A 21194-nucleotide genomic window follows, 5' to 3' on the forward strand; every position below is an offset into this window, starting at 1 on the left:
TTTACTGTCAGAGGTCTGGAGGGGCGTAAAATCCGAGATGAAAGGGCGAAAAAATGTGTTTGTTGCGAATTGTTTGGATAAATTGTGAGGGAGGGGCATGGCCCCCCAAGGGTAAGGCTGGCTGGGTTCCAGCTTGGGGTCCGGGACTAAATCCTTATAATTTTTTCTTTTTTTTCTTTCTATAAATTAACTGCAGAAGGAGATCCATGGGAAATCTGGATTGGGCCCGACGAAAGATTCCAGTCTAGGGGCCCTGACGCAGGATGTACGGCTATGGGGGACAACAGGCAGGAGGCCCAAAAAATAAGTTCCGCATGGGTACAGATTTTGTCTCGAGAAACCCAATAGCTTACATTCTAGTTTCTAGTATTACGGTCAGAGGCTGTGTATATTTTCTCAACGTTTCCGTTGTCGAAGTATGACTCAAAAGCATAGACTAAAGATATACTATTATTACTCTATACTCAAAAGTGGGCAAATAGCAAAAGCAAAAGATCATGAGCTTAGTTGTGATAACGAGTAAATAAATGATTAAAGCGCAAAATTTTTGCTCGTAATGCGAATCATCGCTCGTTAACCAAGTCAAAATTTGTTCAAATTTTTACTCGTTATGCGAATTGCTCGTTAACCGAAGTTCCACTGATATATATGTATATATATAATGTGCCACTTATACCACACACACAGTGACAATATCACCTTACCAGGGACACCTATTTATGTAAGATTATTTTTTCATGTAGTGCCATCCTGTTTATATACTATTTGTTTAAAACTGCAGTTTTATATTAAACATGTCTGAAAAGAAAAAAAACCAAAAAAAAAAGTGATATCATTCATATTTTAATATTATCAGACAGTCATAAAATTCTCAATAAAGTTACGCTATGAGAGAAGTGTGAAAAAGGATTAAAGTGCTAGATAGATTGAAATAAATACGCATCATAATAACAATACAATGAATGTTTTTATTTTTTTCGTATGAACAATTAAGGCCACATCGTAATTTCGGTTGCAGTACTTCCCATCAATAAAAGATGGAGAGAGTGCAATGTGCAATTAGTTCTTCGCAAATACGTGAAGCGACCTTGGAATGATTCTCTTTGCTTCCTCGTTCGACTTGATGAATAAAACCCTAGCACCATCCCAACAGTTGTCTATTAGCAATTTAGTTCTCTGCCGAAGAGCTAATATACATTGCCTCTCTCGTGCCCATATTTCAACTCTTACCTGGATTGGGTTAGCGAAAAGCTGTCACAAACGCACATGCTGGAATAACATCGAATCACAAAGTACACAATAAGGTAGGTGCATATTTGGTATTTCCTTTTCAATGTGAAGAGATGAATCACCATCCGAAAAAAATAAAATAGTTTGAAATTTCGATGTTCAGTATTAACTGACCTACTGGTTCATTATTTACTATCATCGGGATCGTTACATTCATGAAATATATGTAAGTATGAGGATTAATTTCTTACTTTATACAATAGTGATGATTGTTTGAACGAGTAATCTTTCATCTATATTAAAAATTCTTATTCTATAGCTGTAGATACCTGTAAATTCTGTTCGATGCTAAACTGGAAAAGAATGAACGAATGTAAAAAAAAAGAGAACATCAAGTATATTTAAGTATATTTCTGAATTATATAATAAGCACATCATTTTGAACGCATGATTAAAAAAATGAAAAATACTTCCTGAATATGGTATAAGAAATATACTGCTTTGCTTATGAATATGATAATAATCATCTAATTTGACTCAAAATTATCGTAGCTAATGTGAAATATGCACTTTTAGTCTTCGTGAATTTTCTAGTCTGAATTGTTAGTCTAAAATATTTTTGGAACCCACTATTCATTCACTTGAATTCAGAGAAAATTTTGTTGGTATCGATTAGCAAATGTCAAAACAACGTCTTTAATGTTTTGAAATAACGAGTAATTGTGTGTGCATTTAGTCGAGCTGTAACTCCGGAATTCTCGAGCATCCTTCAAAATGGTAAGTACGCAGTAGCTAATCTACACAAGCTTGAGTGTTTCTACGCTGTAGAGATTCCTTAGTGTTCGTGAGTTCTTCAAAGTGTTTCCAAGAAGAAAACTGTAATGTACAACTGAAACATGAAAGCAATGGTTCTTTTGAACTAATGATAATACATTAAAAGTTTCCTAATGATTTTAATGCACGCACATCAAACGCAAAATAGCTAGTTCTGTGATCTGATTTTATATGCTTCAACATAATGATAAAAATATTTCATACAGAAATTATCCAGTCTGCTGCAATTAATTGCCGATAGCAGATATATAATCAGACAGATAAATTGTTTTCTTTGGATTTAGTTTAATCATAGAAAATAATTTCCCAAATATAACACAAAAAAGTGATTTTTACTTTCTTCGATATATCGATAATGTTTCAAAAATGAAATGAATATCATAATTTATTTTCTTCTGCAGTACAATTTACGTATAGAAAAAAGATTAAATGTAAACGTTAAAATATAGCAAATTGAACTAGTCTTCACACTTGAAAGTTTCTGTTTCCTATAAACAATTTCCGAGACAGCAAACGCCACATCTGAACAAAAAAGAAAAACCGCTGTATTTTTCATACTGAGTTTTTCACTTGAAATTCGATTCGTGAGTGGAATATACAATGCACTTCTTGTAAACAAGCAGCAGAGGAAAAAAAAGCAAATACCGTATTCAAAGAAAGAAAACTTGCAAAATTTTCGGCTTGACTGCTAGCAAAAGCAGAGATATCTTTCAAACGGGAAGTTATTCGATATAATTCTCATCTAAAATCCTAGCACGAGTGTTGTGCTAGAAATACTGAGTAGAGAATTCTATAGAAGAAACGATCAGTAGACGTATGGGTATCATAGAAAATGAGATGAAACAAAATATATAGTTTTTGAAGAGATGAACTACGATTTGTTCAGTATTTTTACTTCTCAATTTATGGAAATTAGAACAAAATTGCTATTGGCCGAGAAAAATCAATCAAAAGCATACGGAAAACTTTTTTAAGGCAATCGATTCATATACAGTGATAAAAAAAATTCTAATTTCATGTTGAATGCATGGAATTGAAATACGTATATTGTCTATCTAATATGTATGTATTAAGAAATTCATATACAGTATTTAAATTTGAGAAATTATTATATGCAGTCGAACTTGGTTAATTGGAATTTTAGAAATTCCCATTGAGAGTTCCTATTTAATTTGAGGTTGCAAATACTTATTTAATTCGATTTTTCCCTAATGTTTTTGATAATTCGAAGTTTGATCCAGATATGCCATTTGTAAAATGTCTCTCTTCCCGGAATTACTGGCTAACGTTTAGTCATCTTGTTCTTTATTCCGTAGTTTACTGATTTGTATCAGACTTATAACTAGTAACTTAATTTGTATTTACTTATAACATGTACAAAAATAGAACTACATTAAAATATTAAAAATTTACAATTGACAAAATTTTAATTTTTTTTGGCTTTAAGTCTTAAGAAGCAAAGATTACGCTACGAGTTCCACACACTGGCTTTTGTTTTTCCGTTGGCAGCTAGAGTTTTACCGGGTCTTAGATGACTTGATGACTAATTAGTACCTGTCAATGGCAGATGCAATGAAGAAACACTATTTAGGAAAACCCGTAAATTTATGTGTCTGATACTAAACTCCTCCACAAACGAAATGTTTAAAAGCTTGTGTGCTAAAATTATAGTTTATTGTCTGGTAAAATGTGTTGAGTATTCGTGCCTCTTTAGCATTGTTGTTCGTTTATTCTGGACTATCAATGTGGCCTAGTAGCTTACGTCCAAACGAGGATCTAAAGCTTGTTCACCCGTGGAATAAATTATGGTGGCTTACGGATACGGACGTTGGTGAAAAAGCAGAAAATAAAGTTACATTGACTCTTCTCAAGAAGATGATGTAAACAAATCTAAGAAAGCAACACGAAGTACCTATTCCAAAACTTAAAAATATTAAGACTGATGAAGTTCAAAACTCGCATCATTCATTCCCCTAAATAAACTTGAAGATTTTATTTAATGTTTGAAAGCATGAAAAAAGAAAACATTGAAAATCACAAATATACAAAGGAAATAGTTTTTGTGATCTCATTTACGTTTTATTCAAACACCAGTTGCAACGATGAGGAAACTGGCATAATAAGTGATAACATTCAATACATTTGTGTAATTATCGAGAGTTTTTGATTTTCCGTAAAAGTTTTTACATTATACTGTTGAATTAGATAATTCGAACTTGTTTGCTGAACTTCGAATTGTCCAAGTTCGACTGTATTTCTTGTAGACGATGCTATATCATATTGACAGTATTAAAATGCGGATAAAAATCAAACGCTTATAAATATCCTTAAAAGTCAGTTTGTTTTCGCAAATGTTTTCTGCCATCACAAAAAAGCAAAAAAAGCATTCATTCTTCAAAATATTTTTTAACTCATTATAGGAAATGCTCAGAATACGTCAATTTCTTCTTCTTGGGCTGTGTTTGTTCGTCCATCAATCATGGTAATTGCGATATTTACTTTACAATATGTTGAATAATTTATTATTTGGGATGTTTATTATTTTGTTCAGTACAGTACATAATTGTTTTCGCTATCAAATCATCGTTTGATATATCGAGTTTTAGGAGAATCGTGCACATGAGAAATAATTAAACGATTGAAATGCCAGATGCACGTGTATTCAAATTCGCGAATAACTGCCTTGGGTGGAGGTAAAAAACTTCCAGTATAGTTGAAAATTAAAATTAAAGATGTAGGCAAAAAATGAAGATAATATTTTGTTTATATACGAATGCTATGCTCAGAAAAAGTCTCAGTGGAAAGTAATTACGTCTCGAAGCGAAAACCAGGTTGTCAAATTAACAGAAATTTCTTTATTGAACAAAATGCATAATTCACCCATTAAATTCAAATTTATATCAAAAACTGTATTATAAATTTCATATGACAAACATGTTAATAACAATCACACTAATGAAACGGATTTGAAAATAACAGATATTTTTATTGTTCATTTACATAATTAGAATTGAAAGTTTTAAATAAATAAATAAATAAGATAAAAAAATGTGGAAAAAAAACCCCACAAATGTACGAATAAGTAAAATTAATGATATAGAAAGAAGAAAATCCGAAAATGGTTTTCGACAACATACTTGTATTTTTTTGATCGGTCGTTAATTTTATGGAACCGGTGCCACGGTCTCACAACTCGTGACATGCCTATTCTCTGTTGAGTATAAATCTCTTGAGTGATTTCGTCAAAGAAATTTTTTTCATGTAAAATATTGTTTATACTATGCTGAAAGGTTACGTTACATGAGTAAACTTGTTTGTAAAAGGATCTAAAAAATATTGTGGTGTGTGTGAGTAGCACACGTCCACTACTTATAGAAGTTTTACCGCCACAATGATGTGATAAAATCGCGAATTGCTCCGGGGAACTTAGATAAAGATTTTGTAATGATTATTAAGGAATTTTAAAAATTATCTTGAGCTGTTTTCAGTGAAATTTTGTGATAATGTGAACGATAAAAATAATAGTTTAATAAGATTAATGAAACATGAAATTCATGTGACCAGTCATAACACGTGGTGTCATTTGGGAATGACACAATTCTCAATAAAAATATTGTGCGTCCGATAAACGAACAGAAATTTTTTCTTGATTACCGCTATTATATTATGAGACTGCCTTTGATTATAGTATTTGTTTTTTGCATCTGTGCTGCTTTCGAATCCATATGATTAAGAGTTTGATGGTGGCTCACAACAATTGACCAAGCGCACGTTCATTTTTCTCATCTTCCTACACATATTTTATAATTCTCAATCAATCTACGTCCATTGATGATGTTATTCTTTAACTGAAGTTGATGAGGCTGTATTTTTCGAAACACTCGCATCCCAGCCATTTCGTTTTCTCATGTAATATGACGCAGTATCCTCAACACTACTTTTCAAATACGTATTTACATACAATTTGAAAAAAAAATACTATAATCAAAGGCAGTCTCATAATATAATAGCGGTAATCAAGAAAAAATTTCTGTTCGTTTATCTGACGCACAATATTTTTATTGAGAATTGCGTCATTCCCAAATGACACCACGTGTTATGACTGTGCACATGAATTTCAAGTTTCATTAATCTTATTAAACTATTATTTTTATCGTTCACATTATCACAAAATTTCACTGCAAACAGCTCAAGATAATTTTTAAAATTCCTTAATAATCATTACAAAATCTTTATCTAAGTTCTCCGGAGCAATTCGCCATTTTATCACATCATTGTGCCGTAAAACTTCTGTAAGTAGTAGACGTGTCTTACCCACACACACACACACACACTAGGTATATATGCTGCCTCATGACACGATGCGTTTCCAATTGCCGCTAATTTTTTTTAATACTGTGATCGTGTTTTTAAAATAATGCATTTCTGTTTTGAAGGGCTCTTGAACGTCTTCAACTGGAAAAACAAATTTTAGACGAAATAATCAATCCAAAAAAGTACGATAAGCACATAAGACCAGTAGGGTTGGACCCAGACGGGAAAGGTAAGTACAAAAAATTATCAAAAATAATAGCATATTGAATAAGTATAAATGATTTATTCTCGAGAAAAACTATGTGCAGTTTTGATACACATTTTCAAAGTAGTTAAGTGAGCAAAACTTTGATAAATACCTAACCCAAACATAGTAAAAATGAGAAATTCATTAGTACAATCCAGAATATTAATGTATTATAGTGCAAATGTGGTGTGGTCGGAGAATGTTTAAGACATTATCATTTATGCATAATACATAGTTTGAAAATTGTATTCATTACTGTACTTAATACATAAAGACATCTGCAAAAAAAAGAAGAGATTTTAGTCTAATTCCGTAAATAACTGTATAAACTGTCTAGTTATTGATATGAATGTGATTTATTTTTGCTTAAAGATAATGCATTGTCAAATCATAATCATTGCAATGGAAAAAATATACACAATTTCAATATGAAAACCATTGCTATGTAGTGCGTTCAAATCAATATGCGAATTTTCAAAATTATCTATCTAGTCAAATATTGCGAAATATATCAACAGATTTGAATAAATTTTATCATTTTAAATTTATCACATAAATTTAATAAATTATTAAGAACAAAATATATTTCAGGTCCGGTAATAACGAAAACAAACATTTTCCTCCGTAGTATTGGCAAAATTGATGACATCCACATGGTATGAACTTATATCTTCCAAGATTGATATGCTTTGTTAATTGAAAAAATAAAAATGACATGATTTAATTGTTAAGTGATAGTATTATAATATTTTTTTTTTCAAATAATAAAGTAACTAAGTATCTTTGTAAGAAAATGTTATTATATCAAATTAGATACATGTATTATATAGTCTTCAAAAGGGCAGACCTTATTATTTAGTTTTCATACTTAAACTCTACATTTCTTAAGAAAACAGGATGAAAAATTTGTGGATTGTATATACATATAGTATAAATCTTAAATTGAGAATAATTCCTTTCCATTGTGGTGCAGGAATATGACGTTCAGCTTACTTTCCGTCAAATATGGAGAGATATTAGGCTATCATATAATTCTAGCAGCATGCTTCCTTATGTAACTCTCACTCAACCACATAAAATATGGACTCCGGACGTTTTCTTTAGTAATGAAAAAAGAGGACATTTTCACAATATTGTCACACCAAATGTCTTGATGAGAATTGAACCTGATGGAACCATCCTATATAGCGTGAGGTGAGTTTTTATCATTGCATCCCCATAAACAAAATGCGTGACATTTTGTTATAATGTCTCACACGCAATTTTATATTATAATACAGTGATTCAAACAAATATAATTGCGCACATCATAAAAATATGCGCTAATGAATGAGATCGTGCTATATGGGAATTGAAATGTTTTCTATATCAAGAATTTCTATCTTCTGAAGCATCATACAATCGGTTCGACTCTCTTTGAAAATTGGAGGGCAAATATGAAAATCAGCTCCATTACTACGTCCCTAGCAACCAGAAGGGTCTTCACTTATTGCTATAACAGTTCGGCAGACATGTTGTTCGATGTGTACGCACTTGTGCACTTCATCATCTACTAGACCATAGTTACGAACTTAATTACGGAACACGCTTCTCAGTCACTATGCCGAGAAACTGTATGTTTTCAGGCATTTCAATCATGATGGTTACGATTTGACAATTGTTAGAGACGAATTTCAGATACACGTGTTGTGTGCATAGAACTCCTAGAACGTGTATACATATGTTCATTCCAGTCCAGGTTTTCATTGAAAATTGAAGGAATATAATTACAAAAGGAATTTATTCGATGCTTTGGGATTAAGTTATCAATTGCTAAGCTGGTAACGTTGAAATATTTCAGTGAATTATAGTTTTGGGGACGCAAAGCAGTGATCGTATGCTTTGAATAAGATCTATGTTTGCTCTCAACATGAACATACAAAAATGCTATTTAATCAGAAAAAAATTATTATTCAACCATTTCCAATCTAAATTTGAAGAAATATATAAAGTATCTTCTTAAATATTTAAATAGTTTTAGCATTATTAGATTTTTATGTGATTTTTTCTCGCATTCAAATGGACAGACCGCGTTCATTCTAGATTTAATAATTCGTGTTTCTTTGCACAGAAATAAAATTTCATTTATATAAACCGTTTCGTTTAACATTTTTGACATTTTATCCACCATAAGGATATCTCTCACTCTCTTCTGCTCTATGGACTTGACGAATTATCCTATGGACGTACAACACTGTTCCATCGTAATGGCAAGCTGTGAGTTTTTCTTTTTATTTTTTGTTTATATTTTCCTCATATATATCAATACAATACAATCATTATGGAAGATAATAATTTACTGCCGAATAACTAGCATGGGTTTAAGAAACTAAAGTCCTGTGTGATCAACCTCCCCTTTGCCTTTGTGATCATATAACTAAAGCATTGGATAGGAACAAAAACTTGGACGTCCTCCACATCGATTTACAAAAATATATGATCGGTTCCAACACGGTAAACTCTTGAAGCGTTTAAGAGTGAGCTTGTTGAGTTGAATAGATACGAGGTTGAGCGAAAGCCATGGCGAACAAGGAGTTTTTGATTTTATGGGTGTCAAAAATGGTGTCCCCTTAACTCAACGGCATAGCAGAAATCAATAAACCACCTACAAAATATCATATTATTTTTAATGGAAGTAAGTTTTGTTTCGATTTTCAGTAGGTGTAAAGTAAGAGGAATAGGAAAATGTGTTTCATTGAGAAACCAACTTTACGAAATTCTTGAGCTTGCCAATGCTAAAATAAGAGGCCTTTACTATGACGAGATATCACGTGGATGCCTACAAAATAGCAAAGGGGTTATCTAAGTCAGTTTACTCTATCGTGTTTACAAATATACGCAATCAAAACATCTTGGGATTGTCAGAAAAATTGCAGATGCCGGAATAATGGAATTAATGGATGTCGTTGGAAACACTGGTGATAGATAGCTGCTCCAGACTTACTTGAAGATAGTAGCAACACGGGCTGTTGAATTGACCATGATTTTCAGGGGTGACAAGAGCATGGTTGATAATTTGTGTTTCAATATTCCGCGTTTGACTTATGAGTAGAATATGGAAACTTTTCCGGATGGTATAAGCTTACTAATTTGGGAATTCTCGTTTATGATATGCGCTGTTTCCTAAACATCATTGTGTTTTAATCAAAAAAGCTTGTAAAATGATCGGTTTCACGCTTAAAAGATTTCTGCGTTCTCTTAAAGCCACCATTTCACTTTTTCATGGCCAAGTTCGTACTAGTTTAGAGTACACCGTATAGTTTTGGGGGCCGTGCCTACAGAAATATATAAACTTTGTCAGGTGGGTGTAGAAAAGAGCTACACGTGTTCGCGTTGGTGCAAGAAAACATGAGCACAGGATTTTTTCGATGTGTTTCCTGATGTTTTTGGATGTTTTCATAGAAAAAGTAGATGCTGTGTGTGAGATAGGGGACCAAAATTTTTCATATTCTCAATGAAATATGTAGGATCGACCTCAAGCTATTGATGTACCATTAATCAAGTGCTTCCACGAGCGGCTATCGGTATCGGTGGGTTAGGAGCAACTGCACGTTGTAGTGTCGCTGCACAGAATATCTTGCATTCTGTTGTCGCAAATTCAACCACTAATAAACGCGTTTGAAAGGAATAATATTCGTGGTGAGAGATTATTCATAATTAGATGATAATAAAGTAAAACCTCGATAACTCGACATACGGGTAACTCGAATACCCAGATAAATCGATAGTTATTATTCTTATCGTTGGCATAATACTAAATTCAATGGGAGAAACCTCTTTAACTCGACGTAAGACAGCTAAATCCCGCTTAAGTCGACTACAATTCGTATTGTTATCACAACTAATTTTTAGAAATTGTGATGGAGTGTAGAGTTCACTACATTTTCTGTCGTGTGTTTCACAACAATTCTTCACTTCAGTTTTTTTCTTTTTTTATCGCTTTGCGATCGAAAATATTTCCTCATACCCTATATAGGGGTAGGGCATTTTCCATTTCTTTTTGTGCCTGGAAACTCGACCTGTAGACTATGAAAGTCACTGATAAGAGCGGATAATATCTGAAATTTTTGAGCGAGAGATGATTGAATAAGCTAAAAAATTCAGTTTTTTTATCGGAATTTTCAAGTTTAAAAACTGAATGTTCCCCAACTTTCGGCAATCGCGTTGCTCATTCGCAAATAATAATTTTCGGTACATTTATGCTTTTTCTCACCATAATTTGAGATTATTCAGAAACTTTTCATAGAAAATTGCAGATAATTTTTTTATTACTTTAATTGATGATGGCATGGAATTGTTCAACTACACAGACTGTCTCAAATTGTTTGCACAGTGGATATCTCTGTGACCGTTGACTTTCGAAACATACTTTCAATTACGAAAAGTTTTCAAATGATGTGCAGTTACTTAAAATCTCAAAATTTGTTTGTGGGGTCGTATACATGAAAAAATAAAGAAATTAACTTTTCATATAGTCCCCGTGTGCTTAAAAACTTGTTTCCCTGTCTCTCTTGAGGCCAACAAAAACTTTCCAAGTACAATATTTTCTGAGATATTCGAATTCGAAAAACGGAGGGAATTTGAGGAAAAAAAAGAGTTAAATGCGGGTAAAATGTTTTTCCAAACAATTTGTTACAGCCTGCATATATAAGTATATGTATATTACATAAATTTTGTTTGAAAATTCAGAAAGGAAGCGATTAAATGTGTGTGTGAAACCTCGCTAATTTTGCCAACTCTACTCATCGATACATTTGGGGTTTCGAGTTATCGAGGCTCTACTGCATTTTCTAGAGTCTGTGTATTATTATGTTATTCTACCTATACATTTTTTGAGTTACTTTGTTACTCATGAATTTTGGGTTGCCGTATTTAGGTTCTATGAACATATACAGGGGTTGGACAAAATAATGTGAACACCAGTGCAAAAAACAACACCCGAGGGGACCTGTCGTATACGGCCGCCCTGTAGTGTGGAAGAGTTCCACTTAGGGGGCGATAGTGATAGCGTTCGCATGCGATGTATATTGGGGCGTTAAAACTTCGTTATGGCTGACTTGAAATGAAGTAATGACAGTAATGAAAACGGCCACCCTTGTTGGTGTCGGAAGAAGTACTGTGTCGATGGTAACGACAGCCTATAGCAAACAGGGAAAGACATCATTTACCAAGCATAACAGTGGCCGAAAGTCGAAGATGGCCGATAAACCCAGGAGGGTTTTGAAGCGGATTGTGTGTGTTGCCAGAAAGCACAAGACAACAGCATCCCAGATAACATGTGAGATGAACACACATCTACAGGAAGGTGTATCGACAAAAACTATCCGCCGTGAACTGCATGCAGTAAACATACAAGGTAGAGCGACTATTCCAAAATCATTGGTGACACCATGCAATGCCTTGGAACGACGAACATGGTGTCACGAACATAAGAGAATTGGAGACAACAGCAATGGTATAATGTCATCTGGTCAGACGAATCGTCCTTCACATTATTCCAGACTAACGGACGTGTTTACGTTTGGAGAACGCCAGCACAAGCTTATGACGTTGATTGTCTCCTGTGGGGGTGTGGGGTGCGATGTCTCATCGTGGTGTCGGCCCACTAGTTGTCTTGGACGGGCGGGTTAATGCAGCGGTTTATGTCAGTATTCTGGCCGACCATCTTCATCCAATGGTGCAATATTTGTTCCCTGATTCTCGACTTGTGTTCCAAGAAGATAATTCGTCCATTCACACTGCTGGAATTGTCGGAGACTGACTTGATGAACACCATGATGAACTGCAACACCTCGTCTGGACCTCTCGGTCCTCTTATTTTAATATAATTGAACCTTTGTGGGGTATTTTGCCGGCCAAAATGAGCAGTAGGTTTCCACCTCCAAAGACACGTTCTGAATTAGTGGCGTTTTTGCAGGAGGAGTGGCTACGTATCCCTGTGACTGTTGTGCATGACTTGTATTTGTCCATCCCACGACGAATACAAGCTGTAATTAATGAAAAAGGACGGCCAATAGCCTATTAATAAAGATTTTGTCTCATTGTACAGGTGTTGATATTATTTTGTCCAACCCCTGTGCATTGATTATGAATTTTTTTTCACAATAAAATTTATTTATGTTTTTTATCTTGTTTAATTATTGGTTTTTTACCCACCCAATTTGCCCGACAAATTGGATGGGCTATTTGCGCGTTGTGGGTTTGATTTTGTATTTCTATCTGTTTATAAAGACAACAGACACATTTTCGTTTCGATTTTTTTTAACTTAGATGGTTATACGGAGGATGATTTGGTTTTCTTGTGGAAAGACAAAGATCCCTTTCAAATTGCGAAAAATTTTCATCTGCCTCATTTCACGTTACAGAATTATAAAACAGATTACTGCACGAGCTCTACAAATACAGGTATTGCATTTATATATGTATCGGAGACGTTTTCACCCATTGATAATTCTACGATAAGTCTTGATGATTATCTTTACTCGAAATTTGTGTGTGTGCTTCAGCTTTTTTATCTTTATATCATTCACGTTTCCTTTTTTTTCCAAACTTTTTTGTTGATATTCACTCTGTCTAATAATCTGATATTGTCTCTGATATTCTGTCGATGTCTCTATTTCATTGTTTCATTTATATTTTCCATTCAACAAAAAAAAAAAAATTGGCATGCGTTGTAGAATGCAAGCACAGGCGTTCCAGAACGTGCTTTCGCATGCAAACTTATGAGCCATAGTAACTACATTTTTTTTGTGTCTATCATTACTGCAAAGACTTGCAACATTTTATAGTATTTTGAAAGTTCACATCATTACATTGAAATCTGAATTATTTTAGTGTTTTTTCTATTGCAGGAACGTACTCCTGTTTAAAAGTTGATTTAGAGTTCAAACGGGAGTTCGGCTACTACTTGGTCCATATTTATATTCCGTATATAGCCATGGTTATATTCTCTTGGATTCCCTTCTGGCTTGATTATCGTGCAACAACTGCAAGAGTGGCTATATGGATCACGATATTTTTGGCGATGATTATAACGACTACGAGCATGCAGGGCAATGTGCCGGAAGTGTCTTACACGAAAAGTGTGGATGTATGGACAGGCATTTGTTTGTCGTTTTTGTTTGCAGTTCTGATTGAGCTAGCATGTGTGACTCAGGCCTTCATGGAAGAAGAAAAGGTAAAATATTCATAGTTCCAAATATTTCATGTCTGAAGTTTCCCTGCATCATATCTATGACCTCAATAACTCCTACAGAAACAATGTAAGACAGTTTCAAAATATCTAATCAATAGACTGTCTGGATATTATGCCGATTTGAACTTGGACAAAAAATTCCGTTGTCTCTACCGGGATTGAACCCACGACCTCTTACAAACCGGGTGAGCCCTCTGACCATTGTGTCAAGAGACGAAATCTTCCTTTCTTTTAAAACTTTTTTTGGTCATTTGCTGAAGTTACGAGAGGATGCAAATGTGCTACTCAGCAAGTCACACTACTGTGCGCGTTTAAGGGGAAAAAATATCTCGTCTCCATGATATATGGTACATGGTCAGTTCACTTGTCCGGTATGCAAGTGGTATAATTCCTGGTAGAGACAACGGAACTTTTTTACCCAAGTTCACCTCGGCATAATACCCAGAAGGTCTATTGATTTGATGTATCGCGTGGCCGAGAAAAAAACCGGTTTAAAAATATTTTTCATCTCTAAATTCTAAAACTATGTTGACAATGCTAAGCTAAATTCTTCTATATCCTGCGTTCATGAGCTCTATACAGCAAATTTCACTTCAAATCTCTCAAGCAAACCATCTTCTTATTTTGAAGAATGAATAATTCACTATTGTATGTTTGTGTATGAAGGAGAGAAAGATGTAAAAATTATATTATTTTTTATTCAAGTCTAAGATGATGTAGCGGAACCATATTCAGACGCTTCCGAATTAGGGTTACAAGATTCACGCTTCAGAAACAGCAATTTTACGTAAATAGGGTTATAGATCTGTATGAATATATTTCTGAAACACGCAAGCGCTTCGGGAATTCCCGAAGCTATTTCAATTTATTCTAGGATCTAAGCTACACTATGCATCCGATTTGGAAGCGCTCTACCGTATCTCTCGCCAATTTATGATGTAAGGTTAATTAGTTTTGATTCAACAATAGCAGGCACAAAAATTGAATAGTGCAATTTCATGTACAAAGGTGCGAGCTTCCATGATCTGTTGGTGAGGTGAAAGTTGTGTTACGTGTTTAACTGAGAGCACGATTAAATTTCAAATTTATTTCACCTACACAAGTACAGGAATTGTTAATATTTACATGGATGTAGGTGGGGTAAGTGAGAAAAGATCATAGTATGATCTGGCGAGCTCCCCCCCCCCCCGAGTGATGGCAAAAACAATGGTAACAGCGCAATACATTAACTAAAAATTATCTAGACTCACTCACATACATGAGGCTAGTGTGTCAGTAATAAATGATTTTTGGATTTCTTCTTAAACATTATTTATGAGTGGAAAGGTTTGTGGTAGGCTATTCCAACTTCTGCGTCCAAGAGAATTTACATTATTGTAGAAAATATTAGTTCTATCGTGGGCTGGTATCAGATGAGTACGGGATCTAGTGCTATAATGATGAGAAACGAGTCTTGGATTGCAATGGGATTACTTGTGTGTGCATGGAATTTAATCGTTTTGAACATGGGAATGAAAATAAAATAAGCATATAGAAGCGAGACTGGTAGTATATTGTATTGGGAAAAGGATTGGTCAATTGAGATGGCTTGATTATGAGTTATTATACGTAAAAATACAGCAAATGAATGGAGCATGACGTTTAGCGTAGATAAGTGCATGGTCGCTCATTTTGGTTCGAACAACCCACGGTTCTCTTACGAGTTGAATGGTGTCACTATCCCGGATGCAACTAGAGTCACCGATTTGGGAATTCTCATTGACGAGCGACTTAAGTTTTCTGAACATTGTTCAGCGGTTGTCAAAAAAGCGAATAGAATGCTTGGTCTCATTTTCAAAAAGGTCTCTTCGCGTTCTCCTAAAGTCATTCTTCCGCTTTTTCGAGGCTTAGTTCGTCCTGGACTGGAGTATGCTGTAACGTTTTGGGGACCATACCTACAGAGGGACATAGACTTGGTTGAAGGGCTGCAGAGAAGAGCTACGCGTGTCGTTATTGGCACACAGGGTTTCAGTTATGAAGAGAGACTTTATTTTTTGAATATGTTTACATTGGATGAACGCAGGTGTCGAGGAGATATGATCGAAGTGTTCAAAATTTTCAATGGGATGGATAGGATGGACCATGAACTTTTAGTACACCGCCAATCGACTGCTTTTACAAGGGGACACCAGTATCGATTGGTGAGGGACAATGCAAGGTTATGGTGTCGCAGGGAATTTTTCTCCAATAGGGTTGTTAATAAATGGAATAGCTTACCCCCGGAGGTAGTAAATTGTAACACAATTGACACGTTTAAAAAGAAATACGATAAACATGTTGGGGTAAATCGAGAAGCTATCCATTCTTAGAATAAGACAACCATATGTATTCTTTATGGGCATTGTATAATATTTTATCACGTGTATATCTTGTTTGTAATTTGTGTTAATTGCATTTTTAATTGGGTTGCTGTATTTTTGAAACATATGACATCCATATTTTTATGGGCATCTTTTTATCAGCCACCTCGTTGGGCATTTTGCCTGTTGTGGCGTTGTATTTGTATTTGTATTTGTATAAAATCTCCTCTGCACGCGCACAACACGAAGTTTATTTATATTGCTATCAGTAATGACTAGCCAAGACTAGGTGACAGACACGGGAGAATCATGGTATTATAAAGGAGCAACTTGATTTTAAAAGAGAAAAGAAAGGAAATCTTCGTGATTATTCAAATTTTCTTGTTGACAGTTTTCTCAGCTGATTTATGTGTTCTTTCCATTTGTGGTGAGGTGTAAAATGCACTCCAATGAATTTAACAGAGATGAACTATATACTCAATACAAGTATTATTAATTTTGAGGGGTGGAAGATCTGAAGGAATTTTCTTATTAATTTGGCGGAATAGTAGAAATTTTGTTTTATTGCCGTTTGGGGATAAGCATGTTGCTATAGAACCAGTTGGAAATTTTTTTGAGCATAGTCATTTGCTATAGAAAAAAGATTAAGGGGATCTAAGCAAGATATGAGCAGATATATGGCATCAGCGTTAAAGAATGAGTTCATCGTCTGGGGCAGGATCATTTTTGAACATCATTTATGAAAATAGTGAGTAAAAGCGAACCCAAGCAACTTCCCTGAGGAACACCGAGGCAGCATTGAGGCAGTTCAGACCTGATATCATCTATTTGTACATACTGATATCTATTTCTCCGAGGTAATACTCTAGTGGCAAAGGAAGTCCGAAGAAATAGTATCAAATGCCCTGGAGAGGTAAAAAAGATTCCAATGCATATTCTGTTTTTGTCGAAATAAGACTAAGAAATTTAAAGCATGAACAAGTGCAGTTTCTGTGGAACATTTTTTTCGGAAACCATACTGAGATGGTAGGAGCAGATAAAAGTGGTCAAGATAAGCACTGAACTGTCTATGTAAAAGTTTTTCAAAAATCATATTAAAGTATGGCAAAACCGAGATTGAACGATAGCTCTCAACGTTTCGGCGATTTCCGGATTTATGGATTGGTGTATCTCTGGATATTTTTATAGCGTCCGGATAAACACCAGTGGTTAGTGATAAATTGAATCCGCGAGTCAACGGAGGGATTGATCAACCCCCCCCCCCCTTTATTACCGGAGTTGGTAATAAAGGGGGGGGGTAGCAATACCATCCAAACACCGACTTAATGGCAAGGCAGAAATTATGAATTCATCCTCAGATACGGTAATTCGATTAAGAAACATGGTAGAGGATTCAGATGTAAGAGAAAGTGAGTGGCAACTAGATTGACTGGAAAATTGGGGATTATGATTAGCTGCATATTCGACAAAATATTCATTAAAACAACTGCATATTTCTTTAGGAGTTATACAGCTTATGTTATTTATGTTAATGCGTTAAAGAATGTCTTTATCAGAGGTCGTACCAAGAAGTTTGTTTATTTGTTTTCAAGTATTTTTGGAATTTGAATTAGTGAATATTCAAGAGAAATAGACATTTTTTTTGTCTTTTTGAATGTCGTTATTTTGTGAATTACGATAGAATTTAAAACAATTCCAATATATACCGAATAAATATATACCAATATATATACCTATTCCAAATATAACCAAAATACAGCAACCCGATATAAAATCACATACCACGAAAGAAAAAACTAATAAATAAGTATATAATACAATACCATTAAAAAACGATTATGGTGGCCTTATCTAAGTACGAATAGCTTCTCGATTTATCTTAATATATCTATCGTGCTTCTTTTTAAACATATCAGTTGTGTTAAAATTCAAAACCCCCGGAGGTAAGCTATTCCATTTATTGACAATCCTTTACTAAACGATACCGATGTCCCCTTGTCGAAGCAGTTGATTGACGGTGGTGAACAATGGTCCACCTTATCTCTCTTTGTGAAATTTTTGAACACTTCGATCATATCCCCCCCCCCCCCGACACCTGCGTTCCTACAATGCAAACATATTTAAGAAATTGAGGCTTTTCTCTTTTCTCATAGACGAAGCCTTGTGCGCCAACAAGAGCACGCGAGGCTCTTCTCTGCACCCCCGAACCAAGTCTATGTCACTGTGTTAGGCATGGTCTTCAAAACCTTACGGCAGACTCCACTCCAGGACGAACTGAGCCTCGGAAAAGCGGAAGAATGACTTTAGCAGAACGCGAAGAGATCCTTTTAAGAATGAAACCGAGCATTCTATTCGCTTTTTGACCACTGCTGAACAATGTTCAGAAAACCTAAGCCGTTCGTCAATGAGAATTCCCAAATCGGTGACCTTACTTTCAAACGGGATAGTAATAATACCATTCAACTAGTAAGTGAAACGTGGGTTGCTCGAGCCAAAATGGACGACTATGTACTTATTCACACTGAAGGTCACGCTACATTTATTAGCCCATGCTGCAATTCACGTTTGTGTGGAGCATTTCCCTGTCTCTTGCATTCCCGACTACCCCCTTTAGCTTCACATCATCTGCGAATTCGATAACAATCTCATCGACGCCCTGATCGAGTTTATCGATAAAAAGTGAAAAAAAGTACGGCCCCAAGGACACTTTCTCTTCGTGGAGTCCCTCAAGGAAGTCGAGTATGAATTCAGTATAGTCGATAAATGCGTAATATTACAAAATAAAATGCGTTTTATAGTAGCTTGAATCGCGTTTTAATTTGAAATATGCGGATACATATTCTTGATGTCTGAAAAAATTGAATTTCACACGAACATATTCTGCATCTGGTTTCGCAAAAGTATAGGAAACTGTAATTTGCATACATTCCCTTTTGATTCCCCAATCATGGAAAAAAAACGCTGAAACTAATTGAGAGTCGGTGCAAATACGAAAAGCAAATATCCAATAATATATGCAGAAATAAAGAAGGAAGTGTACCTGTCTAATTAGCAGCTGATTAATCATGATAACTACAAAATATCTAAAAAAACCTTTCCTAACATAATGTTCTTACTGTTTTTCTCTTAATTTTATAGGAACATATGATGACTGTTGCTGATAACATGGAATCCAACCAAACTACAAAAGGTAAACTAGGTCGTCTAAGTAAATGGCTTCGCAAATACAAATCCCGTGCAATGAAAATTGACGTCATATCTCGCTTTGCTTTCCCATTGGCTTTCACCCTGTTCAATCTGTTTTACTGGTCTTCTTATCCTCGGAGCATGTGAAGATGGTTGAATAAAAGTCTATTCTGCAATAGGAATTGCTTGGAACTTATAATGTGACTTTTGAACCAGAAGCGAGAAACGATTTTTATGTTAATGGTAGTTATGTTATGTGTGAACGTATTATATCTTATATTTTTTCATACTCGAGTTGCAAAATGCAATTTGCATCAAATATTTTTCTAAGTATTGTGCATAGTTTTTTTCCTCATAATTTCATAATTTTCAAATACAGACTCTTTATTTACACAAATAAAATATGAGACACATATGAAACTGATATAAAAATAAATTCGAAAGCTCAGTTTTGAATTTTGTAAAATATTAAATAAAAATATTCTGACAAAAATGCATCATCAGTTCTGAACATATTGCAATTACCGACCTGTTACTATCATTATACAAACGTTTTTTCATTATAAATTAGTGTAATATTTAAGTTAAGTTACTTGTACATTAACTACTACATACAAAATTGAATTTTCTCTTAAACTGTCTATCATTTTTGGACGGATATTGGTGGCACCATGAACCACCCTAACCCGAAACGATGCTTCTGGTTATTGAAAACAAAATTCTGTTTTTGTCACTGAATATGCAATATAATAATTCGAGAGTAAAAACTCGCCTCATCAAATAAGATTCATATTTTTTTGCTTCCATCGTTACACGTATGAACATACGTATAGAAGTTCTAAATTCAACCAGAGAATTTTCTGGCAATATTTTATGATCTAGTTCTTCTTATTTTGGTATGAGTATTTTCAATAAAGACTTCAAAAAATGCAATGTTCATGCATAATTTCGAGTAAAAAACAAAATTTCAAACATAATTTTTTTGTTTTTTCTGAAATATTCGATCTCTTTCTGTTGGTCACAGATATTTCATAATTAGAGAAGCACATTAACATTCCTATACTTACTTGATACCTATTTCATGAAATATTAGAAATAATTAGTTTTTAACATACTGTATATTCATCATGAACTGAGAAAATTAGCTTCCTTTCCCGTGAGTTAATAGAATGACGATTCTCATGTTAAATACCAGTTATCACAAAATTAGCTTTTCTTTGGAGCTTCTATGTTCTATCGATAAAATATTGAACTAGTTTAAAAAATTTTGTTAAATTTTTTTATATATTTCTTTTAAAATCTTGTTTCAGATTTTTGTGCGTTGATAAGCACACAAAAATAATGAAACTTAATTTCTCACGCGCTTGAACTGTAAATGTATTTCACGCTATGATTACTAATTGTTTTGAAAATTATCAAATATTTATATTTTATTATAGATGATGTCATAATAAATTTTATTTTAATCACCTGTCTAGTATTTTTTATTTGATGTGGTTCGATACGCTAATATCTGTATTGTCATCAGAATTTCACTCAGAATATTCATTAAACATTCTTAGAACAATTTTCTGAATGGAAAAATGATCCTTGTACACGGATGTATAAGCCCATGACTTAATGCATACTTGGCACATTCGATGATCATAGTACGAGAAAAATGCCATTCTTCTATCAATTTTTCAGTTTTACTTAATAGACATTATAATTGAGATGCTTTTAATCTCTTTTTAAGGGAGAGAATAAAATGTATTGATTTTTCATTGATTCGAAAAATCCACTGAATTTAATTCACGTATTCACTAAATGT

At 34.1% G+C, this 21194-nt stretch overlaps 1 protein-coding gene across 1 annotated transcript; it reads left to right on the plus strand.

Annotated features, from left to right (window-relative positions):
• The first annotated feature begins 1155 nt into the window (after positions 1 to 1155).
• LOC149080173 (glutamate-gated chloride channel-like) lies at positions 1156 to 20857 on the plus strand. Its single transcript, XM_089239209.1, has 9 exons — positions 1156 to 1304; positions 4485 to 4546; positions 6501 to 6607; positions 7217 to 7281; positions 7599 to 7819; positions 8799 to 8881; positions 12935 to 13069; positions 13516 to 13841; positions 19337 to 20857. The coding sequence occupies exons 2-9, from the start codon at positions 4488 to 4490 to the stop codon at positions 19529 to 19531; spliced, it is 1191 nt and encodes a 396-aa protein (XP_089095335.1). The 5' UTR covers positions 1156 to 1304; positions 4485 to 4487; the 3' UTR covers positions 19532 to 20857.
• The last annotated feature ends 337 nt before the right edge of the window (positions 20858 to 21194 follow it).

This window comes from Pholcus phalangioides, unplaced genomic scaffold (assembly GCF_987345545.1).
Source record: "Pholcus phalangioides strain wild (caught in Gottingen) unplaced genomic scaffold, Ppha-v1.0 ptg000011l_1, whole genome shotgun sequence".
Lineage (NCBI taxonomy): Eukaryota > Metazoa > Arthropoda > Arachnida > Araneae > Pholcidae > Pholcus > Pholcus phalangioides.

Excerpts from the sequence above, each read along its gene's own strand:
- LOC149080173 (XM_089239209.1), top strand. The coding sequence starts at position 4,488 with ATGCTCAGAATACGTCAATTTCTTCTTCTTGGGCTGTGTTTGTTCGTC. Across the intron at positions 4,547-6,500 it reads TTGTTCGTCCATCAATCATG|GGCTCTTGAACGTCTTCAAC; the intron begins GTAATTGCGATA and ends TCTGTTTTGAAG. Across the intron at positions 7,820-8,798 it reads ACCATCCTATATAGCGTGAG|GATATCTCTCACTCTCTTCT; the intron begins GTGAGTTTTTAT and ends ATCCACCATAAG.